This window comes from Martes martes (assembly GCF_963455335.1).
Source record: "Martes martes genome assembly, chromosome: 4".
Taxonomy (NCBI): domain Eukaryota; kingdom Metazoa; phylum Chordata; class Mammalia; order Carnivora; family Mustelidae; genus Martes; species Martes martes.
In genome coordinates this window covers 188,093,647-188,116,122 of record NC_137891.1, presented here as the reverse complement: position 1 = coordinate 188,116,122, position 22,476 = coordinate 188,093,647, and the positions used below count along the sequence as shown (strand labels likewise).

The 22,476-nt window shown below is 48.1% G+C and overlaps 1 protein-coding gene across 1 annotated transcript; it reads left to right on the top strand.

Moving 5' to 3' along the window:
* The first annotated feature begins 3,810 nt into the window (after positions 1 to 3,810).
* On the top strand, positions 3,811 to 5,275 carry LOC308342166 (elongation factor 1-alpha 1-like). Its single transcript, XM_080802455.1, has one exon. It carries the CDS (start codon positions 3,900 to 3,902, stop codon positions 4,983 to 4,985), a length of 1,086 nt encoding a protein of 361 aa, XP_080658581.1. The 5' UTR covers positions 3,811 to 3,899; the 3' UTR covers positions 4,986 to 5,275.
* Positions 5,276 to 22,476: the final 17,201 nt, after the last annotated feature.

Sequence of the window (22,476 nt, the reverse complement as noted above, 5' to 3'; positions counted from 1 at the left end):
TTGCCTTTGAAAGCAGGTGACTCTTCAGCAGGAATCAATGTGTACTCAGTGTAAACAGCCATGTCTACTAGTGTCAGAAGATGAGTGTGGGATGCAAAAGCAGAGAATCGGGGTCCCGACAACCCTACAAAGAGTTTTGGGGTGGAGGCATCTGCTACGTGGTCAGGAAAAAAGGTGAGAATATGAAGGATTCGTTGTATTTATGATGGGGAGCATTACAGAGTATGTTTTTCTTCTTCATGCTTCTCTGGACTCCCCAAAGTTTCCATAAATGAGCACGCACTGCTCTTCTTAATCGTGAACTAGATTTTAAAAGCCCCATACAGAACTATGTAAAGTCCATATGACGGCAGCCATGTAAAATATGGCTTGTGTCAGCCACAGGGACGTGGACTCAGAATAAAAAGCTGGCCTCAGTGCCCAGGAAGTCTGTTCAGATACCTGGTCTGCAGGTGGTAGTGAGACAGTTGGCAGCACCCCACCCGTCTTCTCTACCGTGGTGGAGAAACGTCATCACCTCCTGAGCAGGGACTGTTGGTCCCTGTAATCCTCGTCCCCGCACAGTTCTTGGGGCATACCTGCTCTTCACTAAGTATTTGTGGGATGTGTAATAAGGTAATTTTCAGAAACATAAAAATCATGACAAGGATACACATATAAAAAAGAACACTAGTTGAAGATCTTATTGTACTCATAGGGTATGAAGGAACCGGGCAGACATTATATTGAGTTCAAAGGAAAACTCAAACAGCATCACTTTACATCTAGGAAACAAGGTTGAGATGAGTAGCAAATACAGACACAGTTGTTCTTTTCCAAAGAGGGAGGAAGTCGACCATGGCCCGGCAGGGTAACATTTACACTGCTATCAGTTAACCACAATTTACAAATGGTTGCAAAATAGCCCAAAGATAATTGTCAGGGCTAGAATCTGATAACCCAGAAGGGCATGATAGAGGCCACGCGGTTCTCCGTAGAAGCACATTATTTTTTTCTACAAATGGATGAATCGCTGGTGTCATCTTGACATGTAGAAGAGAACACATTAATCAGTACAAATGCCTGAAAGTCAGGATCCTGCGTACAAGATAACAACCACCACTTTTAAGACAAAGCATCGTGTTGCCAAGTTGTGTGTTCATCCTGGCCGCTTTGAGAAGACACAGGGGCTGGACTGTGTCCTTGCTGGTGTCCTTGGGGTTGCAGGGGACAGCTGCAGGGCAAACTCTGTCCTGATGACTCTGATCACATGCTGTGAACATTTCTATCCAAAGCAAGCTTATCTGTAGCAACATGCTACTCCAGAATTCTGCCTTACATTTATTAGATTTCGTGAGCAACCGTGGCTTCACTTCCAATGGGCTCAGTTTACAAGCCAAAACAAGACCGGATGCTCTTATTCATAACTGCTGGAGCAGGACCCGGCGGGGAGCCCAGCCCCAACGGTGATATTTCCACTGCCTAACTGATGACCTGGCATGAAGTTTCCACATTTAGGCTGCAGTTAGCAACTGTGCCTTGATTGTGTGGCTGATCTGGAAGTAGGAGGAACACAGCTCTGCTCAGAACCCGTTTGTTCTGCTGGAATAAAGGTTCTTTGCAGGCAGGGAGGAGAGTGGTACTAATTTTAGTTTGTCTGGAAATAAAGTGACCGATGTCCTTTTCAATGAGTGAAATTCAGTGGCATCTTTATTTAAAGTAATAAAACATGAAGACATAAAAATGAACAAAACATGTATTCATTGAGTGGCTAAGAAGTACCAGGCACTGTGCTAGTGGCTGGCTTCATACATAATACGATCGGATCATTATAACAAATCTCAGAGCTTACGGACCATACAACCGTCTGTCCATCCATCTATCCATCCACCTAACTATTTATGCATCCATCATCCAACCACCAGCCATTCGTCAATACAGCTTTCCATTCAACCTTCCTTCCACAGTCCAGACATCCACCCACCCATCCACCCACCCATCTGTCCATCCGTCGATCTACTGAATGCCTTTCTACAGACCAGGAATTGTGTGATGCATGCCACAAAGTGAGCAAGACAGACACTGTCTCTCCCCTAGGGAATTAACTCAACCTATCAGCAAATTCCATTGATTCTATGTTCACCATACATCCAAAATCTGACCACTTCCCACCACCCCATTGCTATCACCCTGCACAAGCAACCACAGTCCATTAGAAAGACCCACAAGGACCTCAGGATCCCGTCCCACCTTGTTCTCTCTGACTTGGCTACATACGTCTCTCCTCCTCCTTCGGTGAGTTCCAGGCACTCTGGGATCCTCTTGAGTATATGAGACAAGGGCTTGATGTGAATTTTTTTGTATGAACTGTCTCCTTTCCCTTTTCCCGGGCCGTTCTACCCCTAGATAAAGCACGGCTGATGCGATCACCTCCTTCATGCCTTTCATCAATTGTCCCTTTTTGATGCCTTAAAAATGGCAACCCAAGTTCTGTCTCGGGCACTCCGAATCCTCCTTTTTCAGCTCAATTTTAATCTTTTGTCCATTCTACGGAAATGCTACATTAAAGTTGTCTTTTTAGGTCCATCAGGATGTAAGATCCATGGGAACAGGGATATTTCTGTTTCCTGATGTTCCTCTAGATGTTCGTATCAATGCCCAACGTGGGGCAGAACTCAACGAGTCTTTGCTCAATGAATCAACGAATCAATGAATGAAAAAGCTAAGGAAGAAGAGCTAAGTGAGCGCGGTGGTTTTCAACCAGCGGGCAGTTTTGCACCGGAGGAGATGAAAGAGAACGGAATATGGCAACCCAGAATAGACCAGTTTGGTATAAAGTTTGTTCTAGACTAGAGGTGTTTAATGTTAAAAAGATGTAAGAACAAAAGCCTCCTTGGAGCTTTCCTTATCTGACTAAAAGCAGCAACTTTGGGGGGATAAAGCTGCCATAAATTCCTCTTAAGGGTGGAACTACTTCCAGAAGGGAGAACACAAATAAAACGTACCCCAGACCCCCTCTCCAGGGGAGTTTTATGGTTTTGAAGCATAGGGAAAAGTCATTCATATCTGTGTAGACAGACTTTCTTATTCATTCTCTTGGAAATACACTTATCTTTCAAAAAAAGGTCACTTCTCTTTTTCCTTTTCCCGTCTTTCCTCCACCCATTGAGATGATAGATAAGCCCCAAATTCTTAGTCCCTCTGCGTTATACCTCATTGAGTTCTCCACTATATGTGTATGTTGCACATGTAAATAAATTCTGTTGGTTCTTTTTTTTTTCTGTTAATCTATCTTTTGTGCGTTTAATTCACAAGCAAACTGAAGAGAATATCAGAAAGTCATTTTCCTCCCCTCCGGTGCTGGTGGGCAATGCGTGCAGACATTCCTCATCTGTTATCACCATCGTGGGGGCGGGGTGGAGTGGGGGGTTAATGACCCTTCATGGACAGAGACCGAGGAACTTCCTAAGACAACCTCACATGGAACAAAATGCCAACAATGCTGAAGTTGGGAAACCCTCACCTAGGGGTTATGATGCACATTTAAAAATTAACTTGATACCACGTTCACGTTCAGCTTTCAGTTTATCCAAGACCCAGGCATACTTGAAGGAGCCTTTTCCCATCTCAGCAGCCTCCTTCTCGAATTTTTCGATAGTTCTTTTGTCGATGCCACCACATTTGTAGATCAGATGACCAGTAGTGGTAGACTTGCCCGAATCTACGTGTCCGATGACAACAATGTTGATATGAGTCTTTTCCTTCCCCATTCTGGTTTAGGTTAAGCGGTGGTTTTCACGACACCTGTGTTCTGGCGGCAAACCCGTATCACCATTGATATCTCCCTGTGGAAATTCGAGACCAGCAAGTATTATGTGACCATCATTGATGCTCCAGGACACAGAGACTTTATCAAAAACATGATTACAGGCACATCTCAGGCTGACTGTGCTGTCCTGATTGTTGCTGCTGGTGTTGGTGAATTTGAAGCAGGTATCTCCAAGAACGGGCAGACCCGTGAGCATGCCCTTCTGGCTTACACAGTGGGTGTAAAACAACTAATTGTTGGTGTTAACAAAATGGATTCCACTGAGCCACCCTACAGCCAGAAGAGGTACGAGGAAATCGTTAAGGAAGTCAGCACCTACATCAAGAAAATTGGCTACAACCCCGACACAGTAGCATTTGTGCCAATTTCTGGTTGGAATGGTGACAACATGCTGGAGCCAAGTGCTAACATGCCTTGGTTCAAGGGATGGAAAGTCACCCGTAAAGACGGGAATGCCAGTGGAACCACACTGCTTGAAGCTCTGGATTGCATTCTGCCGCCAACTCGTCCAACTGACAAGCCCTTACGTCTGCCTCTCCAGGACGTCTACAAAATTGGTGGTATTGGTACTGTCCCTGTGGGCCGAGTGGAGACTGGTGTTCTTAAACCTGGCATGGTGGTCACCTTTGCTCCTGTCAATGTTACAACTGAAGTCAAATCTGTTGAAATGCACCATGAAGCTTTGAGTGAGGCTCTTCCTGGGGACAATGTGGGCTTCAACGTCAAGAACGTATCTGTCAAAGATGTTCGTCGTGGCAATGTGGCTGGTGACAGCAAAAATGACCCACCAATGGAAGCAGCTGGCTTCACAGCTCAGGTTATTATCCTGAACCATCCAGGCCAAATTAGTGCTGGATATGCACCTGTGCTGGATTGTCACACAGCTCACATTGCTTGCAAGTTTGCTGAGCTGAAGGAGAAGATAGATCGTCGTTCTGGAAAAAAGCTGGAAGATGGTCCCAAGTTCTTGAAATCTGGTGATGCTGCCATTGTTGATATGGTTCCTGGCAAGCCTATGTGTGTTGAGAGCTTCTCTGACTATCCTCCTCTGGGCCGTTTTGCTGTTCGTGACATGAGACAGACGGTTGCTGTGGGTGTCATCAAAGCAGTGGACAAGAAGGCAGCTGGAGCTGGCAAGGTCACCAAGTCTGCCCAGAAAGCTCAGAAGGCTAAATGAATATTATCCCCAATACCTGCCACCTCAGTCTTAATCAGTGGTGGAAGAACGGTCTCAGAACTGTTTGTGTCAATTGGCCATTTAAGTTTAATAGTAAAAGACTGGTTAATGATAACAATGCATCGTAAAACCTTCAGAAGGAAAGGAGAATGTTTTGTGGACCATTTGTTTTTTTTGTGTGTGTGTGGCAGTTTTAAGTTATTAGTTTTTAAAATCAGTACTTTTTAATGGAAACAACTTGACCAAAAATCTGTCACAGAATTTTGAGACCCATTAAAACAAAAGTTTAATGAGAAAAAAAAAAATTAACTTGAGAGACAGGTAGTATTATGTACCATAAATGTACCCATTTCAAGCACACAGTTTGAAGAGTTTGACCAAAGAATTCACACCTACAAACACTGCTCTCTTCCAGGTAGAGCATATTTCCATCTCCCTGAAACAATGACTTCGACCCCTTCTCAGCCGATCCCTTCCCTCCCCAGAGAGCCTATGATCTGATCATCACTACAGCTGAGCTCTCCTGCTCCAGAATTTCTTATAAATAAAACCACACATGTCCTCTTTTGTCTTTGGGTACTCTTGCTCAAAATCACGCGTTTGAGATTCATCTGTGCAGTTCCGTGTGTCCGTGGCTTATTCTTTTTTATTGTTGAGTGGTGTTTCAGTTCATGAATATAACACATTGCTTTTTCCCTCCCCATTCTCATGCTAAATAGACGTCAGAATCATTTCCAGTTTTGGGCTACAAAGAACAAAGCTGCTCTGGACATCTGTAGAAGTCGATATTTTGGATATACATTTCCATTTCTCTTGTAGCGATACCTAGCAGCAGAATCATTGGGTCTTGCAGCAGATGTAACCACATATGAGGTTGACGGAACAGTTTTCCAGATGGTAGTAGCATTCTACACTCCCTTTAGCAATCTATGAGAGTTTTTGGAATTGTCCACTGTGTTCATTTCAGCCATTCAAGTGGGTGGAGAGTGGTCTTAGCAGATGTTGACTGGAGCTCTTGTTAAAGCTTCGGTTACTGATTGGTGAATTCAGAGCTCGCTCTCTCCAAAAGGGCCTCATGACCAAATGCTGTGATACTATTAGACCTTAGAATTATAAGCCCTCTGGTCTCTGAACCTGGAGGGTGGGCTTCTGCGAGACCAGTGGGCCAGGAAGCTGCTGGCCTAGGCATGGCAGGATCACAAGACGGCAATGCTCCAATTCTTCAGAACCCTGAGGACACAAAACCCAGAGCGAAGACCACATCCCCAAACCAGGAGGTTTTGCTCATCCTCCTGCTCTGGCCCCAGCCCTTACTTTCTTGGCAACATTTTCATGTAAAAATACTACCCAAGGGAAGAACAATATCTTAATGTTTGGGGTGTCTCTGAATCCAAAACCAACCAGAGTTCTGACTACATTTGGTGACTTTCTCCTCACCTGGGCAAAAGCTGACCCTCTTGGGCGGATTGGATGCTCTGTTTTACCAACGGGACTTTTGTTCACCTAGCAAGGATTTGGTCCTCCGGAGTTTAGTTATTTTTAAGTTTCTTTGTACCCTCAGCTCTTCAACGGCTTTAAAAAACAGTTTGATCTGGGAAACTTCTTTAAGTTTCATTAGAAATAAAGCCATTTCACATCCTTGGCTAGAATAAGTGGAAGTGGAACCTCCTCATAGAGCAAAATTTAACACGTCCCATGAGAACATGGTTACGGGATCCTCTAGCCACTCAAAGACAATTGATCACCCAACTGAGGGGGTCAGGGGAGGCTTTCCAGAGGAATCTGGGCTCAAAATCATCAGCAGGAAGTCCCCAAAATAGGAGACAGGTGGAAGAGTGTTTCCAGCCAAGGAAACAAGAGTCAGGAGAGAGCATAGAGCAATGGGCACACGAGAGATCAAGGTCTCGCTGGAGAGTAGGGTTGGAGGTGGGAATGGCCACATGATGCTGGACCTGTGCCAGGAGGCAGCTTCTAGGCACATTGGGTTACTGACCGACCACCTGAACTGTGACTGGTCCAGATTGAGATGCATTGCAGGTATAAAATACACACCACTTTCAAAGATTCGGTACAAAAAGTAGAATGCAAAATATCTCATTAACGATTTTTATGTTGGAACTACAGTATTTCAGATATATGGGGTTAAGTAAAATATATTATTAAAATTAATATCACCTGCTTCTTTTTACTTCTTTTCCATGTGGTCACCGTAATATTTAAAATTATACTTGCAGTTTACATTCTATTTTTATTGCGTAGTGCTGGGCTAAAGAGTCATACGGCTTCAGACCACAAAGGACAGTAAATGTCACTATAAGAATTTTAAATGATGCACAGAGTACATGGAAAAGATATGACCAGATGGATCTGTTTGGATTTCAGAGGGTTAATAAATAGCTCCTGGTTTTTTTACTGGTTCTGGATCAACTGAGAGTCAGAGGCAAAAGTCAGACAGATGGAAATAAATATGCTAGTTTTATCACTAGTAATAGTTGGATTTGAGGATAAAACTTTAGATCTGTCGTCTCAGCGGGCTTGCTAACCATCCACCAAAGAAACTGAATTCATCCGCTTAGAGATTGACATCTGCAGGACCCCTCTGCAGGGCATGGGGATGGATGTTCTCTGCAGACACAAAGATCCCAGAGTAGAGACAGGAGAACAGGTTGAAATGCATATGCCCAGCTCCTTCTCCTAAAAGCACCAGCCAGATCTCTGGGGAGGAATGAGAAGAAGACAGGGAAGGAGACAGAGGGAGGAGGAGGGCATAGGGAGGGGGTCCGAGAGGAGCTGGAGCTGGGGTGTCCTAGGGTCCAGTGTTCTCCTAAAGCATTTTCAGTGATACCACGTGAGTTAGTGATCTCTGTTCTAACAAATCATCACACACTTAATGGCTTAAAACTATGCATGCCTACTCTCTCACAGCTCCGGAGGCCAGACAGGAGTCTGGGTGGGCTCAGCTGTTCTCTCTACTCTGGGTTTCGGAAGGCTGAAATCAAGGAGTCAACTGGCAGCTTGGGAAGGATCCATTCCTCCTGCTGGGGCCACCCCTTCCTCTTAGAAATCTCTTTACAGCCCTTGCAAGGCGACCCCTGGATCTCAAAACTAGCAACGTTCTATCAAATTCTTCCTGCCCTTGAAATGTCTGTGAACTCCAACGTCTGCCAAATCCCTTCCAACCTCCTCTTCTTCCGGTCTGAAGGGGTTTTCTTCTTTCGTGGGTCCTGTGATCACACTGGTGGCACTTGAGGAAGCCAGGATCATCTCCCTCTCTTCAAGTCCCCGACCACAATCACGTCTGCAGAGTCCTTGATGTGTGAGTAACATACGCACAGAATTGGGGGATTCAGGCGTGGCCGTCTTCCAGGGCCTCTGCCCACCATAAGCAGTGAATGAAATATAGACATGCCCACTTTTGAATACACACCTCCTCTTGTTACTAATTTCTTGGGAAGTAATTAAAATTCAGAGTTATTTGCCTTGCTTCAATGTCCTCCTATATAAAACAAGAAAAATGCTGAAGCTGTTATAAATTGTGTCTGATGGTTGCAATACCACCGGGCACGTGGACAGTGCTCAATAAACGTGAGCCATTACCTTCAGGAAGAATGGCGAGCCTCCTCGTGGACAGGCCACGAGTATCTGCACCAACGTATAAGGTGAACATCTGGCAGAGCTCAGACCCAGGGAAGCCTCCCAGCCCCGAATCAGACCCCAACCAGAAAGGTTGGTCTTTCCCTCTTTTTTTTTTTTTTCCCATTGTCTGGTTTTCAAGGTTCTCAGGCAATGTGCCCCATTTTTGTCATCTTTGGGGATCAGCGGGAGTAGGCTGGCCTTCTGTTTGGGGAGAGTACGTGTTTCTGCATTTGTCGATCAGACCATAAGTGTTGCTGAAAGAGAAGGCGAGGTCAGGATACGGCGGCAGGCAGTCTGGCTAGGATGAGTCTTTCCTACAACGCCTACCACACGCTGCCCCGTTCAGCAGTAAGAACAGCTGGATGGGACACCTGTCAGCTGGGAGCAGCCCCCAAGAACCAAGAACAAGAACACTCTGTCTACACACGCCTGTCTACACTGGCCTCTCCCCTGGCCCAGCTTCGGCCATGGACCCTGCCTAGCGGGAAGCACTTACTGTAAGATGCTGACCTGTTGTGTCCTAAGAAACACAAGACCATGAACACTGGACCATCGCACACAGCCGGGATGTGCCCCAGCACATTCTGAGCCCACATGCTCATAGTTTGGTCCCTGTCTCACATCCCTGGTCAGCTTACCTTCACGGCCTTGGTCAAACCCTGCATTTGTGTGAGTATTTAATTTAGTAGGCATTCAATATATATCAGCTGTGTAAGTGATTTTTTTTTTTTTTTGAGAGACAGAGAGGGCCGTGGGGGCAGAGGGAAAGCAAATCCCAAGCAGATTCCCCATGGAGCAGGGAGCCTGACGTGGGGCTTGATCCCATGACCCTGAGATCATGACATGAGCCAAAACTAAGAGTCGGACTCTTAACTGACTGAGCCATCCAGACACCCCTACCGTGTGGGTGATTTTTAGGGATTTATATACTTTTTGATGCTCTGGTTACAAAATGGCATCGATTTTTGATGATCTGCCCTGGACCCCATTGTTCCCATAAGTCATGCCCTCCCTTACCCCAAAGCTTTTTAGAACTCAAGTTCCCAGAAATACATATGCAGTATTTGATAACTTGAATTATTTATACAAAGTAACTGCTACCCGTCTCCACAGGGCCAGCTGCTCGGGCCCCCGATGCCCCTTCCTTGAGATGAGATGAGTATATCCCCACTGATGCCAAGCTTGGTTGTGTGACTTGCTTTGGTCAACGAAATATGAGGCAGGGATATGAACATGTCCAGGTGCAAAATTTAACTGCCATCCCATGGTTCTGCCTTGCCTCCTTTTTCTCAGTGCTGGGCTGAGATGCAGCCTCTGGGTCAGGGAAGCTTCCTCGGTGTGAATGGGGGAAACGTGGAAGCCAGCCTGCAGAGAGCCGTCTGATGCAACGGGGAGTTTCCATTCTCACTCTTAAGCACTGAGCTCTGGGGGATGTTTGTTACGGCAGCATGACTACGAAAGCTAGCGAATGCATACCATTTCATCAGAAATACCTGCCATTCCTCTGCCCCAGGATGACGAACTACAGGCTTCCCTTGCACGGAGAAGTCCTTCCCGTGCCCGGCAGATAGTAGGCAGTGGGCCATCTTCAGATGGGTCTGTGGACCAGTTGTATCTCCTGGAATTCATACAGGAGCTCTAACCCCCAGTGTGGCTGTATCTGGAGATGGGGTCCTTTAGCAGGTGACCAAGTTGAAATGAGGTCCTAAGTGTGGGGACCGGATCCAACAGGACTGATGTTCCTATAGGAGGAGGAAACTCCTGCAGCAAGAAAATCCATCTGTGAGCCAGGAAAAGAGTTCCCACCAGCCAGACCGGACTGAGGCCCACGGGGATGACCCTTCAAAGACCCTACCTCCACATATGGTCATGCTCTGACATACTGAATTACTGGGGGTTAGGACTTCACCATATGACAATTCAACATACGTATTCTAGGGGGAACACAATTCAGCTCAAAACAGCCACTATCCGCCTTGACTCTGGAAACATCTTGCCCCAGCGTCCAGTCCCATCTTCCCTCGCTGTCGTGAACCTGGAGGCTGCTGTTGCAGATGGTGTGGATATAAGGTGAGAGGACACAGGGCATGCAGTCTTGTCTGCCTGTCACACACACACGGTGATCTTCTGCTGTCTGTTACCGCAGCCCCGTGGCCTACCCTGACGTCCAGAGACACACACATCTGTAACTCAGGGGCTGTCTGGAGAGATGTCTAGATCTGGTGTCCTCGGTGAGATAAATGGGAATTAGAGCCACGAGAGTGGACGGAATTACCCATCTAAGGATCACTGCCCCAGCAGCGAGGGCAAGGTGGATTCTGACAAGGAGCAAGCGCTGCAGAGTGCCAGGTTCTGCCTGAGAAGGCTGCGTTTCGGCAGCAGCTCCCACCAGATGAGGGCTCTGGCCGGCGCTCCTCGAACGCAGCCAAGAGCCACCGCCAGTGTTCTGATGTTTAAGCCACGCTTGGAGGCTGAGAAGGAGACAGAACGGTGGAGGCAGCTTTGGAAAAGAGGGACAGCAGGTGGCAGGGACCTATGGTAACAGCAGGAGAAAATGTGGGGTCTGAGGGATTGTATTTAAGATGAAATAGTCTCCCCTCATGTTCCAATGCTGGTGAGAAGGGACTTGGCTAGAAACGTGTAAGAGGGAGACTAATGAGGGATTAAAGTCCTGGAGAAGGAGAACAGAGAGGGAAAAGCAGAAGCCAGAGAATGTGCGGAGGCTTATGTTAGCCAAGAAAACACTGAAGCTTCCACTGAACTAGGAGCAGGGACAGAGGAAAAGGAGGATGAGCTGGAGGGATGGGGCTTTGAGAACCGATGGTGGGGACGAGAGCCCGTCCGCCGACATGCCCCATGTGCGCGCATCAGTTGTCTGCTCTGCGCCGGGAGCTTGTATGGGGATGGGGGGAGGAGGAGCCGGTGAGAAGTGGGTGTCCGCGAGTGGGAGCTTACCTTTCCTCTCATTCTTCTTTTCTACATCCTGCAAATATTCTACCATAAGCACACATTTTTTTTTTTTAGAATACAAAGAAGTGAATATTTTTTTTAATTTATTATTTTGTAAGTTAGAAAGCAGAGAAAGATTTATCCATCCCAGGCATCTAGAAAGAGATTGCTTCTGAAATTGAGCACTAATTTTAGGGCTAAATATTTTGGTAGCTAAGCCCAAAAGGACGTTTTTTTATGTGACGCAGAATTTGTCTGATCAAGGAATGCATGAAAATGCCGGTAGAGAGAAACTTGGAACCACCTTCCAGGAGGAATGCACATAAATCCCGATGAAAGAGACGGGGTTAACATAACAGGTAATGTCTGACTGTTGCCTTGGGGAGGAAATAAAAATATTTTCCAACATGGCTTATACTTCCCTCCGATAAGTGTTGAGGAGATAGTGTGATACCGTGACTGCATGAGGACAATGCATACCATTTACAAATGTGTTTATAGGCTCCAAGAAAAATGTTTTTGAAAAGTCTGACTCTACCCACAGACGCACTGTGGGAAACTAGGAGAAGGAGCAGTCAACACAGACAACCTCTCAAAAAAAAAAAAAAATTGAACGCCCCAGGCGAGTGATTTTTAGAGGGAATGCTCTATACGTTACAGGAAGAATGTTCTAGAAATTGGCCAAATGGGAAGCAAGCTTCCTCTTCTAGACTCCATGTGAATAAAGCCGGGCAGTTAGAGCACTCAGAGCCTTGTCAGTTTGTCCCCTGGAGTCTGCCTCTCCCAGGCAGAGCCCACGGCTTTGGTGTCATCCATGTGGTGATCTGGGGATCGGTGAGGGAAGCCCACGCTTCCCCCAGACAAGAGGGTTGTGGCTGGTGCAGTTCTGAAAGGGGGAGCCTCAGGGTGTGTCCAAATAGGACTTGGCAGTCTGTGCGGCTTCGGGCAACTTTTTTCACTGCCCTCTCCTTCAGTGTCCTCAGAAGTGACGTGTGTGGGGTACCAAGGCCACCACAGGAGTGGTGCCTACACCCAATGGACAGCCCGCCTGTCTCGAGTGTTGCGTAAGAAGAGACATTCTAACCGCAGAAGCCTGGGGCACTCACACCCACCTGTGCAACATGGCCTTCCAGAGGCCATTTCCAAAGAGGAGCATGAAAAATCAAATAGATTTTGAGAAATAAACCACCACTTGATTTATTAGTGAGAGATTTGAGCCACTGGAGGGAGGAGCCATTCTTGAGTCTCGGTTGGTTGGATGCCGGGTGTACTCCATAAGGATCCTGATGGCGATGCCAGGGGGTGAGACTCACAGACAGGCCCCCGGAGCTGTGAGAGGATCCCCACTCCAATGGGACTCACAGCGAGCCCCTTCTCAGTGCCCAGAGATGTCACACCTGCCCCCACTCCAGGGCAGAGGGATACGTGGCGTCTGGAGACAGTCAACCCTCCAGGCAAATCCAGGCTTGCTCTCAGAAATGATAGACTCGGGTCGGAATGGGTGAAGCTGGAGGCTAGCAATGTACTTCTCATTCACTTCTAGCCAGGGAGGTTAAGAGTGGGTGGAAACGTGAGGAAAATGAGACCAGAAAGTGAATTCTCCCCTGACTAGTCGGAGAAGAAAGATGGGCACGGGAGAGATTTATTTCCCCAAGTAAACATAACCCGGAGTATTTTTCTTATAGGTCATATTCATTTACCGGTGCTGAGAAAATCATTCCCTGTCATCGTCTCCACACCATAAGTCACTTGCAGAATTTCTTTATCAAGACCAGATAAGGATCAGGAAAAATGAGCCGGACGGAACACAAGATTCTTTGCCTCCTAAATCTGGGACATCATAATCTTCCTATGAACGGCTTAAATTGTTCGGCTAACGAGCTCATTCTTAATTTCCTACAACAATGGCAGTTTCCACCAGCTTTTCATCAAACCTGAGCCGGGACTCATCACAAGATGGCGAATGACCTCTCGCCCTATTTATTACTGTCTGTATCAGCACCACAGATTGATTTATTGCTCTTAAAGGCATGACTGTTTTTGTACATTCTCCGGGAGAAAGGAGGATGAGAGCAGGGAAACATTCCTCCCAGCAATGCTTCAGCAAGCTATCTTACAGCCCTCTTTTCTCCACCTCGGTTGATGCTCACTTAAACCATAGTAACCCCAGACTCCCCACCCACATCAGTACCCGTCATAGCAAAGAGCTCTCAGCCTCTCCTTCAAATGTTCTAGTTCAAAATATATTTTTGACTGCGTCTCTTGATTTTTATACTCAAGTTGTCTCATTAAAAGAAAAAATGATGAATAGTGAATGATGAAGGCAGTAAAGTAGAGGCGGGAGAACCCCCATGGAAAGTAACTCTTCAGCTGCCCGAGATTGAAACCCTTTCTTGATCTTTGCCTCCTCCCTTGAGCAGGCTTGCAGAAGGGGTCCGTCATTCATGGACCTAAGATGTCCCAAAATTCTAAAGATCAAAGCAATAAAATCTTGTCAAGGTGGCATCTCCTGTTAGTTGTTGCACTCGGAGGGTAAACACAAAATTCATGATTTGCACTGTGGATGACTTCTTGTCTGCACAGCTGAGGACCCCAAAGCTGCCGGGGCTTCTTCCTGGGGCTTCTTGTCCAAGGACAGAGGAAAAGATCTAGACTAGCTCTTCATTATTGGATGGAAAAGGATACATCCACATCTACATCCAGTTGTCAGAACCATGGCTTGAGAGAGACTCTCTCCCATTATCCCCTGACAGCCCAGCCCCATCATCAGTATTTACACTCCGTGCCCTGTACTGTTTCAAGGTGGTGTTCATGGTGATCTTCTCTTGTCTGCAGAGCTGTCAGAGCATTCAGCGAAGAATGGTGTGTTCTGTTCCGTGATGAAACCATGAGTTTCATCCAATTAACCTTTATCCTGATTGTTATGTTAATTTGAGCAGTCCCTGACTATTAGGAAAAAGAGCCTCCCCTCACTTATGTCAACACAGCCCATTATCCCTTTAAAGATTGGCCTGACTGCAGCTCTCAGGAAACCCTCCCTGAATTATTCTGCCCACCTTCACCTTTAAACATCCTTTGATACACCCTTCACCCCACCTCACATTTAACTTGCTTAGACCAATAATTCACAATTTGGATATTCCTCAGAATCACCTAAGGGCCTGGGGAGTCTATGTATGAAGGCACCTCGATCCAAGTTCAGGGATTTGGATTGGTGTGGGCAGGGAGGTGGCCCAAGCACCTGCATTTTTAAAACCTTCCAGGAGATGCCATTATTTGGCAAAGATAACAATCCCCCCATGACTGTATGTGCTACACACAAGCATCACCACCTATGGGAATTCTGACTCACTTGGTCCGGGGGGGACCTGTGCATGAGACTCCTAAAATCTTCCCAGGTGATTCTGTTGGAGAGGGTGGTGGAGAGGCACTGACCTGGACTTCGTCCGTTGTGCTACTGAGGGTTAAGGGAGAATAATGATGTCATAAGTAGGCATGCTTCCGTCTTCCTGAGAAGGCTGGAGTGGTAGAGACTGCAAGTCTGGAAGCTGTAAAGATGTAAATGGTCTTTCCCCTCACCCTCCTGGATTCCATGGCTGGGGCCCTGAAAATTAGGTTAACAGAAGACAGAGTAAGGAGAGAAAAACAGACAGAAGCTTAATAACACACACACACACACACACACACACACGGGAGCATTTAATGATGAGTAACCGAAACCAATGATTAGAACTCAGTCTTATATAAAAGCTTAGCTATAGAACAACACATCTGTGGAGAAGTGACAAGGCCAACGAAGAGGGTTTGGAGTCTCTAGGGAGGCAAACCGTGGGCAGGCAAGGGCACGGGGGAGTGGAAGGCCGGGGTGGTTGGTAAGGTCTGTTGTGTAGACACCTCTGGTGCTGTCTCTGGTGCTGATCAGGGTCTGGCCTTGTCTCCGGTGATTAACTTCTGTCCTTCCTGGTTCAGAGGGAAGAGGGACATCTTCACAAAGTGATGTCCTATTTCTAGGCAGACAGAGAGAGGGCAGGGAGCTTTTCTTGCATCTGCTTCTTAGTTGTCTTCACATCAAAACAATCCTTATGCCAAAGTGGCATATTTGGGGCTAGTATGTCCTGCTGCCCTACAACACTTTCCCTTTCACTGTTCAATCTTTTCCCCACAAAATCCCAGCCCTGTCTACAGTGGACTCTCCATTCCCACCTGACGTTCATCTCCCCAAGGCCAGAGCCAGGTGTCATGGGGTCCTGTGTTTTATTGAAATTGGGGGGGGGGTACTCTTTAAGGAGGAGAATTCCACACCATAGATGGAAATTTAGATTTAAGAGCTCTCCTGGGGCACTGAATCCCAAGCTTCCTCAGGTCCATGGTAAATGCAGATCTGTTGCTCTTCAAGAGGGTTTGCCGATATTTCTAACAGCCTTTGGCCGTGTCTGCAGAGAGTCCTCCCTATTTTGATACTTCTACTCCGTTAGGACCATCTTCCCTATGTTAGGGACTGTTCGCAACCCTGGCATCGCACTGGGAGCTATTTCTTCCCATGTCACAAGCAGAGGAAAGCTCAAGAGAAAAGGTCATTCATTCCCCTAGAGGATGCACCCAGCTCGGTGAGAGGCATCAGCCTTAATATATGGAATGCATCTTGCCAAGACCGTGACAATCATTAGAAATGGGGCCTTTGGTGTCATTACCCCAGAGTCATCCTGATGAAGTATGTGTCCTCTGAGTAGACAGAAAACATTAGAGCGCCCTGAGCTGAATTGGTCAGCCGAAAATACTGGAGTGCTTTATCCTTGGAAGGAAATTAAGCCATTTATTGGAGGACAGAAGTTCAGTATAATAGTTAAAGCAATCTGACATTTCCATAAATTAATAAAATATGTATGGTTGGCATAATTCAATGTATAAAAGCATTGATCTCTCCTCACTGAAGTCCAGAAGGAGGATTCCAGGCATTGGGAAGAGACAGGACCTTGGGACCGATAACATTAGATCAGTGTCAAGGACCGGTGAGCTTTCCTGATGAGGAACTCTCACACACACACGAGCTTGCTTACTCACACAGTCACACGTGTTCACACTCACTCACTCCTGCACATGCTTGCACACACACACAGAGCTTAGATCTGAGCTAACTCTGGTTCTCTCTCGGGATCCTCTCCTTCCAGACCCGAGAGCTCCCGAGGACAGGCGCTCTTTGTCTAAATGGATCCTCTCGTTTCCAGCACTTACCCCAGAGCCTGAAGCAGAAAAAGCACTCAGGAGATATCTACCGCAGAAACGAATGAATATCATGAATGATCAAGGGTGCTTTACTTTGTAACGTCCTCTATCTTGATATCCCTCAAAGACTCAAGGTTACTAACCATTGGCAAGGGAGGTTGTAATCTGTATGGCCATTTACTTTCCAGGATGACCCATGCAGGGACACAGACCGCTGTTCCTGGGGAGGCCCACTGGTTCTAAGTGGTGGTTCCAGGTTCCTGTGGCACTAACCGTGGGTCCTTGTGCAGCACCTGAGAACTCCCTAGATCTATCTTTTACCTACAAAATAGGGACAATAATGGTTCCCACCTTATAGAAATGAAATGAGACAATATCTTTAAGACACTTGGTGCAGTGCCTTTTCACAACCAACATCCAGGAAAGGCCAGACATCACTGTTCTTGTTCTTATAAAAAAAATGTTCTTATAAAAAATGTCTTATTTCAAGACATTTTGCTTTTTTTTTCATTCCTGTCCCTAGAGTTTGCACACAACCTTTTTTTTTTTTTTCCTTGCAGTGAATAGAGTTATAGTGAGGGTAATAATAGCGTGATTATATCCTCAATTCACCTGGAAGAAGAAACAAGTAAACATAAGACTCTCCAGGGAGAAGCATATGTGGTGACTAAAAGCAAAATGGTACCTTCAAACCCAGCCAGAGTGAAATAGATCATAGTGATGTCTTAAACTAGCCCACAGGCAAATTATCCCCTGATTCTGCTCCGCTGTTTAATTAGGGTAAGACAGCCAACGCAGTCCGGTGCAAACAAACCATTTTAATGAACAATCACAACAAAATTAATGATGCTGACAGGTAGCAAAGTATCTACATTTGTTTTTCTTGGGTGTAGACACAATTGGATGTTGAATTAGGTCAAGGGCCTGAGTTGGCAGGGGCAGCAAGTGCCATGCTTGCTCAGGATGATAGCCAGCCTGGCCTCTTCGAGCTGCCCTAAAGCCACTGTGCCGGTGTCTGCTGGCTTCCAGTCCCCCCCCATGCTCAGGGGGCTTGCAAGGGCCCCCTCCCGATGACGGCCCTATACTGCAATGGATATGCCTGGGGTGAGGATTTTTACTTCTGCTCAATGACCCCAGACCTTCTCCTGCTGCCAAGAACAAGGGAGAAGAAGTCCAGCATTGTACGGTTGAGGAAGCAGGTGACTTCTAGAATCCCGAGAGTCCATGACCTGCCAAAGTATGTCTTCCACCATGTGGAGACCTGCTGTAACCCATTCTCAGGAGACACAGGTGGTAGGGAGAGGAATGCTTCTAGGCAAGTTTGAGCAGAAAACAGTGGGCTAAAGGACCCCTCACTGTTTTGGCTTCATGGACAGAATTGACTTCTGTTGTCAGGTTACGCCACGAATGTCGGAAGGCCCAGGTTTTTCCCCCATCCCCCATGCCAGCAGTTTTCCTGGGTGGTGTTCCCCAAAACATGGGACTCTACCCAGGGCGGTGTTTTAGGGACAGTAGATGGGGGGGGCACCCAGAGTGTTGGAGAACACAGAGCCATGTCGTAAGGACACTGGTCCTTTCCTCTCAACTTTCCTGATGACGCCAAGCAGGGCATTCAGCCTGGTGCTCGTTTGGTGTAACGACCTCTATGCCCCATCTGAACAGAGTTGGCCGTCAAAAGAACCTAGAACACAAGACGCTTCTCCTTTTTTTTTTCTCTTTTTTTTTTTTACTTTTATAGTTCATTTTACTTAATTCTATTTAAACTTGCAATATAATTTCCTTTCAAAGGCATTCATTTAGATAGAATTGATCCAAATACAACAAAAACTACCCAGTAGCACACGTGGACTGGGAGACACAGGTCTGGCAGTGGGTCTGGCCCCGACTCCACACTGCCTTTCACAGTGCAGATTGGTGAGCCGACGTGGAAGGGCTGTGGGTGAGTGTGGTCAGCAGGGCTCCGACCCACGTGCTCCTCCTGTCTCCTGCACGTCAGGCTTTTATGCAAATCTCCCCAAAGAAGGGTTTTCTGTGCTGCCCTGCGCTTACATATCTGTGCCTAGCATGTGGGACAGGTTGAGCAAGTGGGGGTCTCCATAAGACACTGCTTTCCGGGCATGAGGACGGGTGTGGGTTGTAGGAACTTGGGTCTGAGGACCTTCCCTGGAAGAAGAGAGCTCAGAGTGGATAATGCCAGGGATGTGAGACAAATGCTGCCTGGGGGCTGGTCTACCCCGTTCTGCCAACAGCACAGGGTCCAGTAGGAAACAATGAGTCAGAGCAGGCTGCACTCACCTCTGTCTGACACCCAAAGTCACAAGACACGTGACTCTGGACTTGGGCAGTGCCCGTTTCAGCATGACTTTCCTCACCTACAAGACTGGAGGAAAGCTGTCCGATGGCAGTGGGGTTGGCCGATAGCGTTTAATGCCGTGGGGACCAGCACCACTTACTGGGTGCAGGGATAGGAACGATTATTTCTGTGGTCCGAGAGTTGAAGGCGTCCATCTTCTTGACTCTTCTCCTCCTTGATGGGCTTCAGTTCCAAGGGCATCTGCCACCCGGCGTGATGTCCAACCATCAGGCAAGACCTCCGCCTCCTGCCCACCGGTGTCTCTCCAGTGGAAGCCAGGCCACTGCGGCGGCTCATCTGAGCTTCAGCCTTGTGTGTTCCACGGCAGGTCCCTGCCGCCGCGTGTTCGCTATTGTGTGTGTTTAGTGGAATTTGTGTTTGTTAAATCTGTTGTCATCACCTGCCGTTTGGAGCTGACTCAGCCATTAGCAGCTTCTCTCCATTTCTATAAATACTTAAACCGCTGGTACTTGGTGATCACCTTGGTATAAAATTAGGAGGAATTAGAGGACATTATCTCACCACGGTCATCGGAAAGCCAGCGGCATCTTTAGTGCCGCGGTACTTCTTGCCTTCAGAGCGTGAAACGTGGGTAAGCCCATCGGAATGTCCACAGGAGCTTTCTCTTCTGTTTTGTCTCACGCCAAATAATTCACTGGGACTCTTGAGGCTCTGTCGCAGGCCACTCCGTATCTTCATTGCCCTGGCGCATCTGGCCAAACCTGGGATCACGTCCGTGTGTGTCCATGTGGCCACACGGGCTTCCTCATGTTGGCCATGCTGACCACAACTTTATAGGTTGGATTTGTTCAGTGAACAACCCGGAAGATGGCAGCTTTCTTAGAAATGACCGTGACCGCTTGCCAGGTGGTCAGAGTCTGTTTCTGGCTAAGCAGAAATACAGAATATTTTTTTTTCTTTACAAAAGTCCGGCCCAGATCCCTGGGTGGGGTGTGGCAAATCACCCTCTTCTGGGCTAGCATCTCCCCACGACGGACGTCACTGAATGATCCCAGCGCTGTTTCCCACCGATCAAGGGTTGGGCCCCACGGTCTTCCCCAACTCCGCAGCCCGGTAGTCACCACCAGGTAACGGGATTCATAATGAAATCTGCTTGCGGTCCTAGACCTTAACTATATTTCTTTAATTGAATCACCTCTCATTTTCCTATAAAGGAGAACTCCTTCTATACCTAGTTGGGGGGTCCTTGTAACTTTGCCATCTATATTTACATTAACTAACCACAAGCTTTGCTGCCGTTTGGAATCTCCCTAGTGAGTCTGGCTGGCATTGGGATGAGCATCTTGCCAATGCCAATGCCTGCTTGCCCACGACGGAGCGTCCAGGCAAAGGGGTCACTTGCTCAAGGTCACAGACATTCACAGAAAAGCTTCTCTATCTGTACCTGCTGCTTTTCCAAACACGGGCTTTTCACAGTCACCAAACACACACACCGTTTCTCACTAGTCTGAAGGGACTCCGTCAGGTTTACACAAGACACCCAGTAGGAGGTGTTTCCGAATGTCTGGGGGTTACCTGCCCTTTATATCTCCTTGAACTCTTGCCCCCACCGCAGGACCTTGAACCTGGCAGGCTCGCCCCGAGTCATGAGTGTTTATGGTCTCCGGCCGCTGGGGGAAGAGTTTCTCTTTCAGTGTCGTCGCCCAAAACCAGGATTTACACAGATGGTGTCGCTCCTTCTTTCCTGAAGCACAAACCACGGGGACGGTGCTCTCCGCCTGTCGGTCAGCTTCCGCTCTCCAGCGGTGGCAGGGGCAGGGGCCTCATGGGGCACCGTCAGAGGCGCTCTCTGCGGTCAGCAGCTGGGCCCTGGACGCCCTGCTGGGCTGTGAAGGGACCCGTCCTGAGGCTGCAGTCTGTCTGCAGGGGAGCATGTTCTGGTGCCGCCGGACATTCCGAGGCGGAGCCCACCCACCCGCCTTCAGAGGATGCTTCCATGAACTGCTAGTCGCCCCATGACCTTCATCCTGCGCTTGTCTCAGTCAGCTTAGGCTGCCATGACAAAGTGCCCCAGCTTGGGCGGTCCGAGCAACAGACATTGATTTCTCAGAGTCCTGGAGGCCGGAAGTCCCCCAATCCAGAGGCCGGCATTCCACGTCTGGTGAGAAAGCGCTTCTCCCTGGCTTATGCATGGTCCCCGTCTCCCTGGGTCCTCACATGGTGGACACCGCAAGTTTTGGTGTCTCTTCCTAGTCTCCCAATAGGGCCCCACCCTCATGACCTCCTTGAACACCAACCACCTCTAAAGGTCCTGCTTCCAAATACTATTATGTTGAAAGTTAGGGCGTCCACGTAGGAACCGGGGAGGACACAAGCATTCAGTCCATCCCAGGGCTCCATCAACGCCCTCCAGACGCTGCAGGCTTCATGGAACAAAGGTCAAGGACAGTCCGTTCACTAAATCAGTCCTTCCGAATTTGGGCAGCACATGGGTGCAGTGGGAGCACCGCCCGGGAACTGGGAGTTTTAACATCACTGCAGGTTGCTAGCCACCGGGTAGCTGCCCTGTTCACGCACCTGCAGTCATGACCCCGAGTCCCCCCCAGGGGTCGGTGTCTGGCCGGCTGTAGGAGAATCATGATGCCGGCTGACAGTTTTGAGCACTCCTCTCCGCCGGATGCCAGGCAAAGCATTTTCACACGTTATCAGTGTTCATGCTCGCAGTAGCTCTTGGACGGAGAGGTCAATGCTTCTTCCTTTTCAAGATGAGGTGAGAAGCCCCGGGGCACAGGGCTCGCCAGTGATCCACAGCCCGGCTCCCTTCACTGTAAGCTGCTGTGTCCGGCCATTCGTCTTCTCCCAGAGCTGCACGGGACAAACGCAGAAGTTCCGGAGGAGGAGGAAGCGTTCCACTTAGGACATGGGGAGTTTGGGAAGCTGGGAGGGGACTGGTAAGCTTCTGGTCACTTTCTACCGGCTTTGAAAGGGGAGGCTTAGGGGGTGTGCTGAGTGACCCGCACGGTCACCGAGCCCTCTACTGGCTTCCCCTCGCTTGGCCTGCACTGGGAGTGGAGGCGAGGGACCTGTTCCGCATCCCTCGGCCCAGGGCCTTGGAAGGCACAGCTCTGAGAGCCGGAAGGTCTGCCAGCTCAGGCGGGAGCTGCTGGCACCTGCCCGGCTGAGCACCGCTTGCTCCGTGAGGCAAAGCCGCTTGGCCCGGGCGGCGGCGCCCTGCAGGACAACGCCGGCCCCTCTCTGGGAAGCACAGAGGGCTTGTTCCTGTGAACCGATGGCCAAGCTGGTACGCGGGGAGTTTCCACTCCATTTCCCTGCATTATCCCCGCTCTGTGCATAAACAAAAAAGCAATA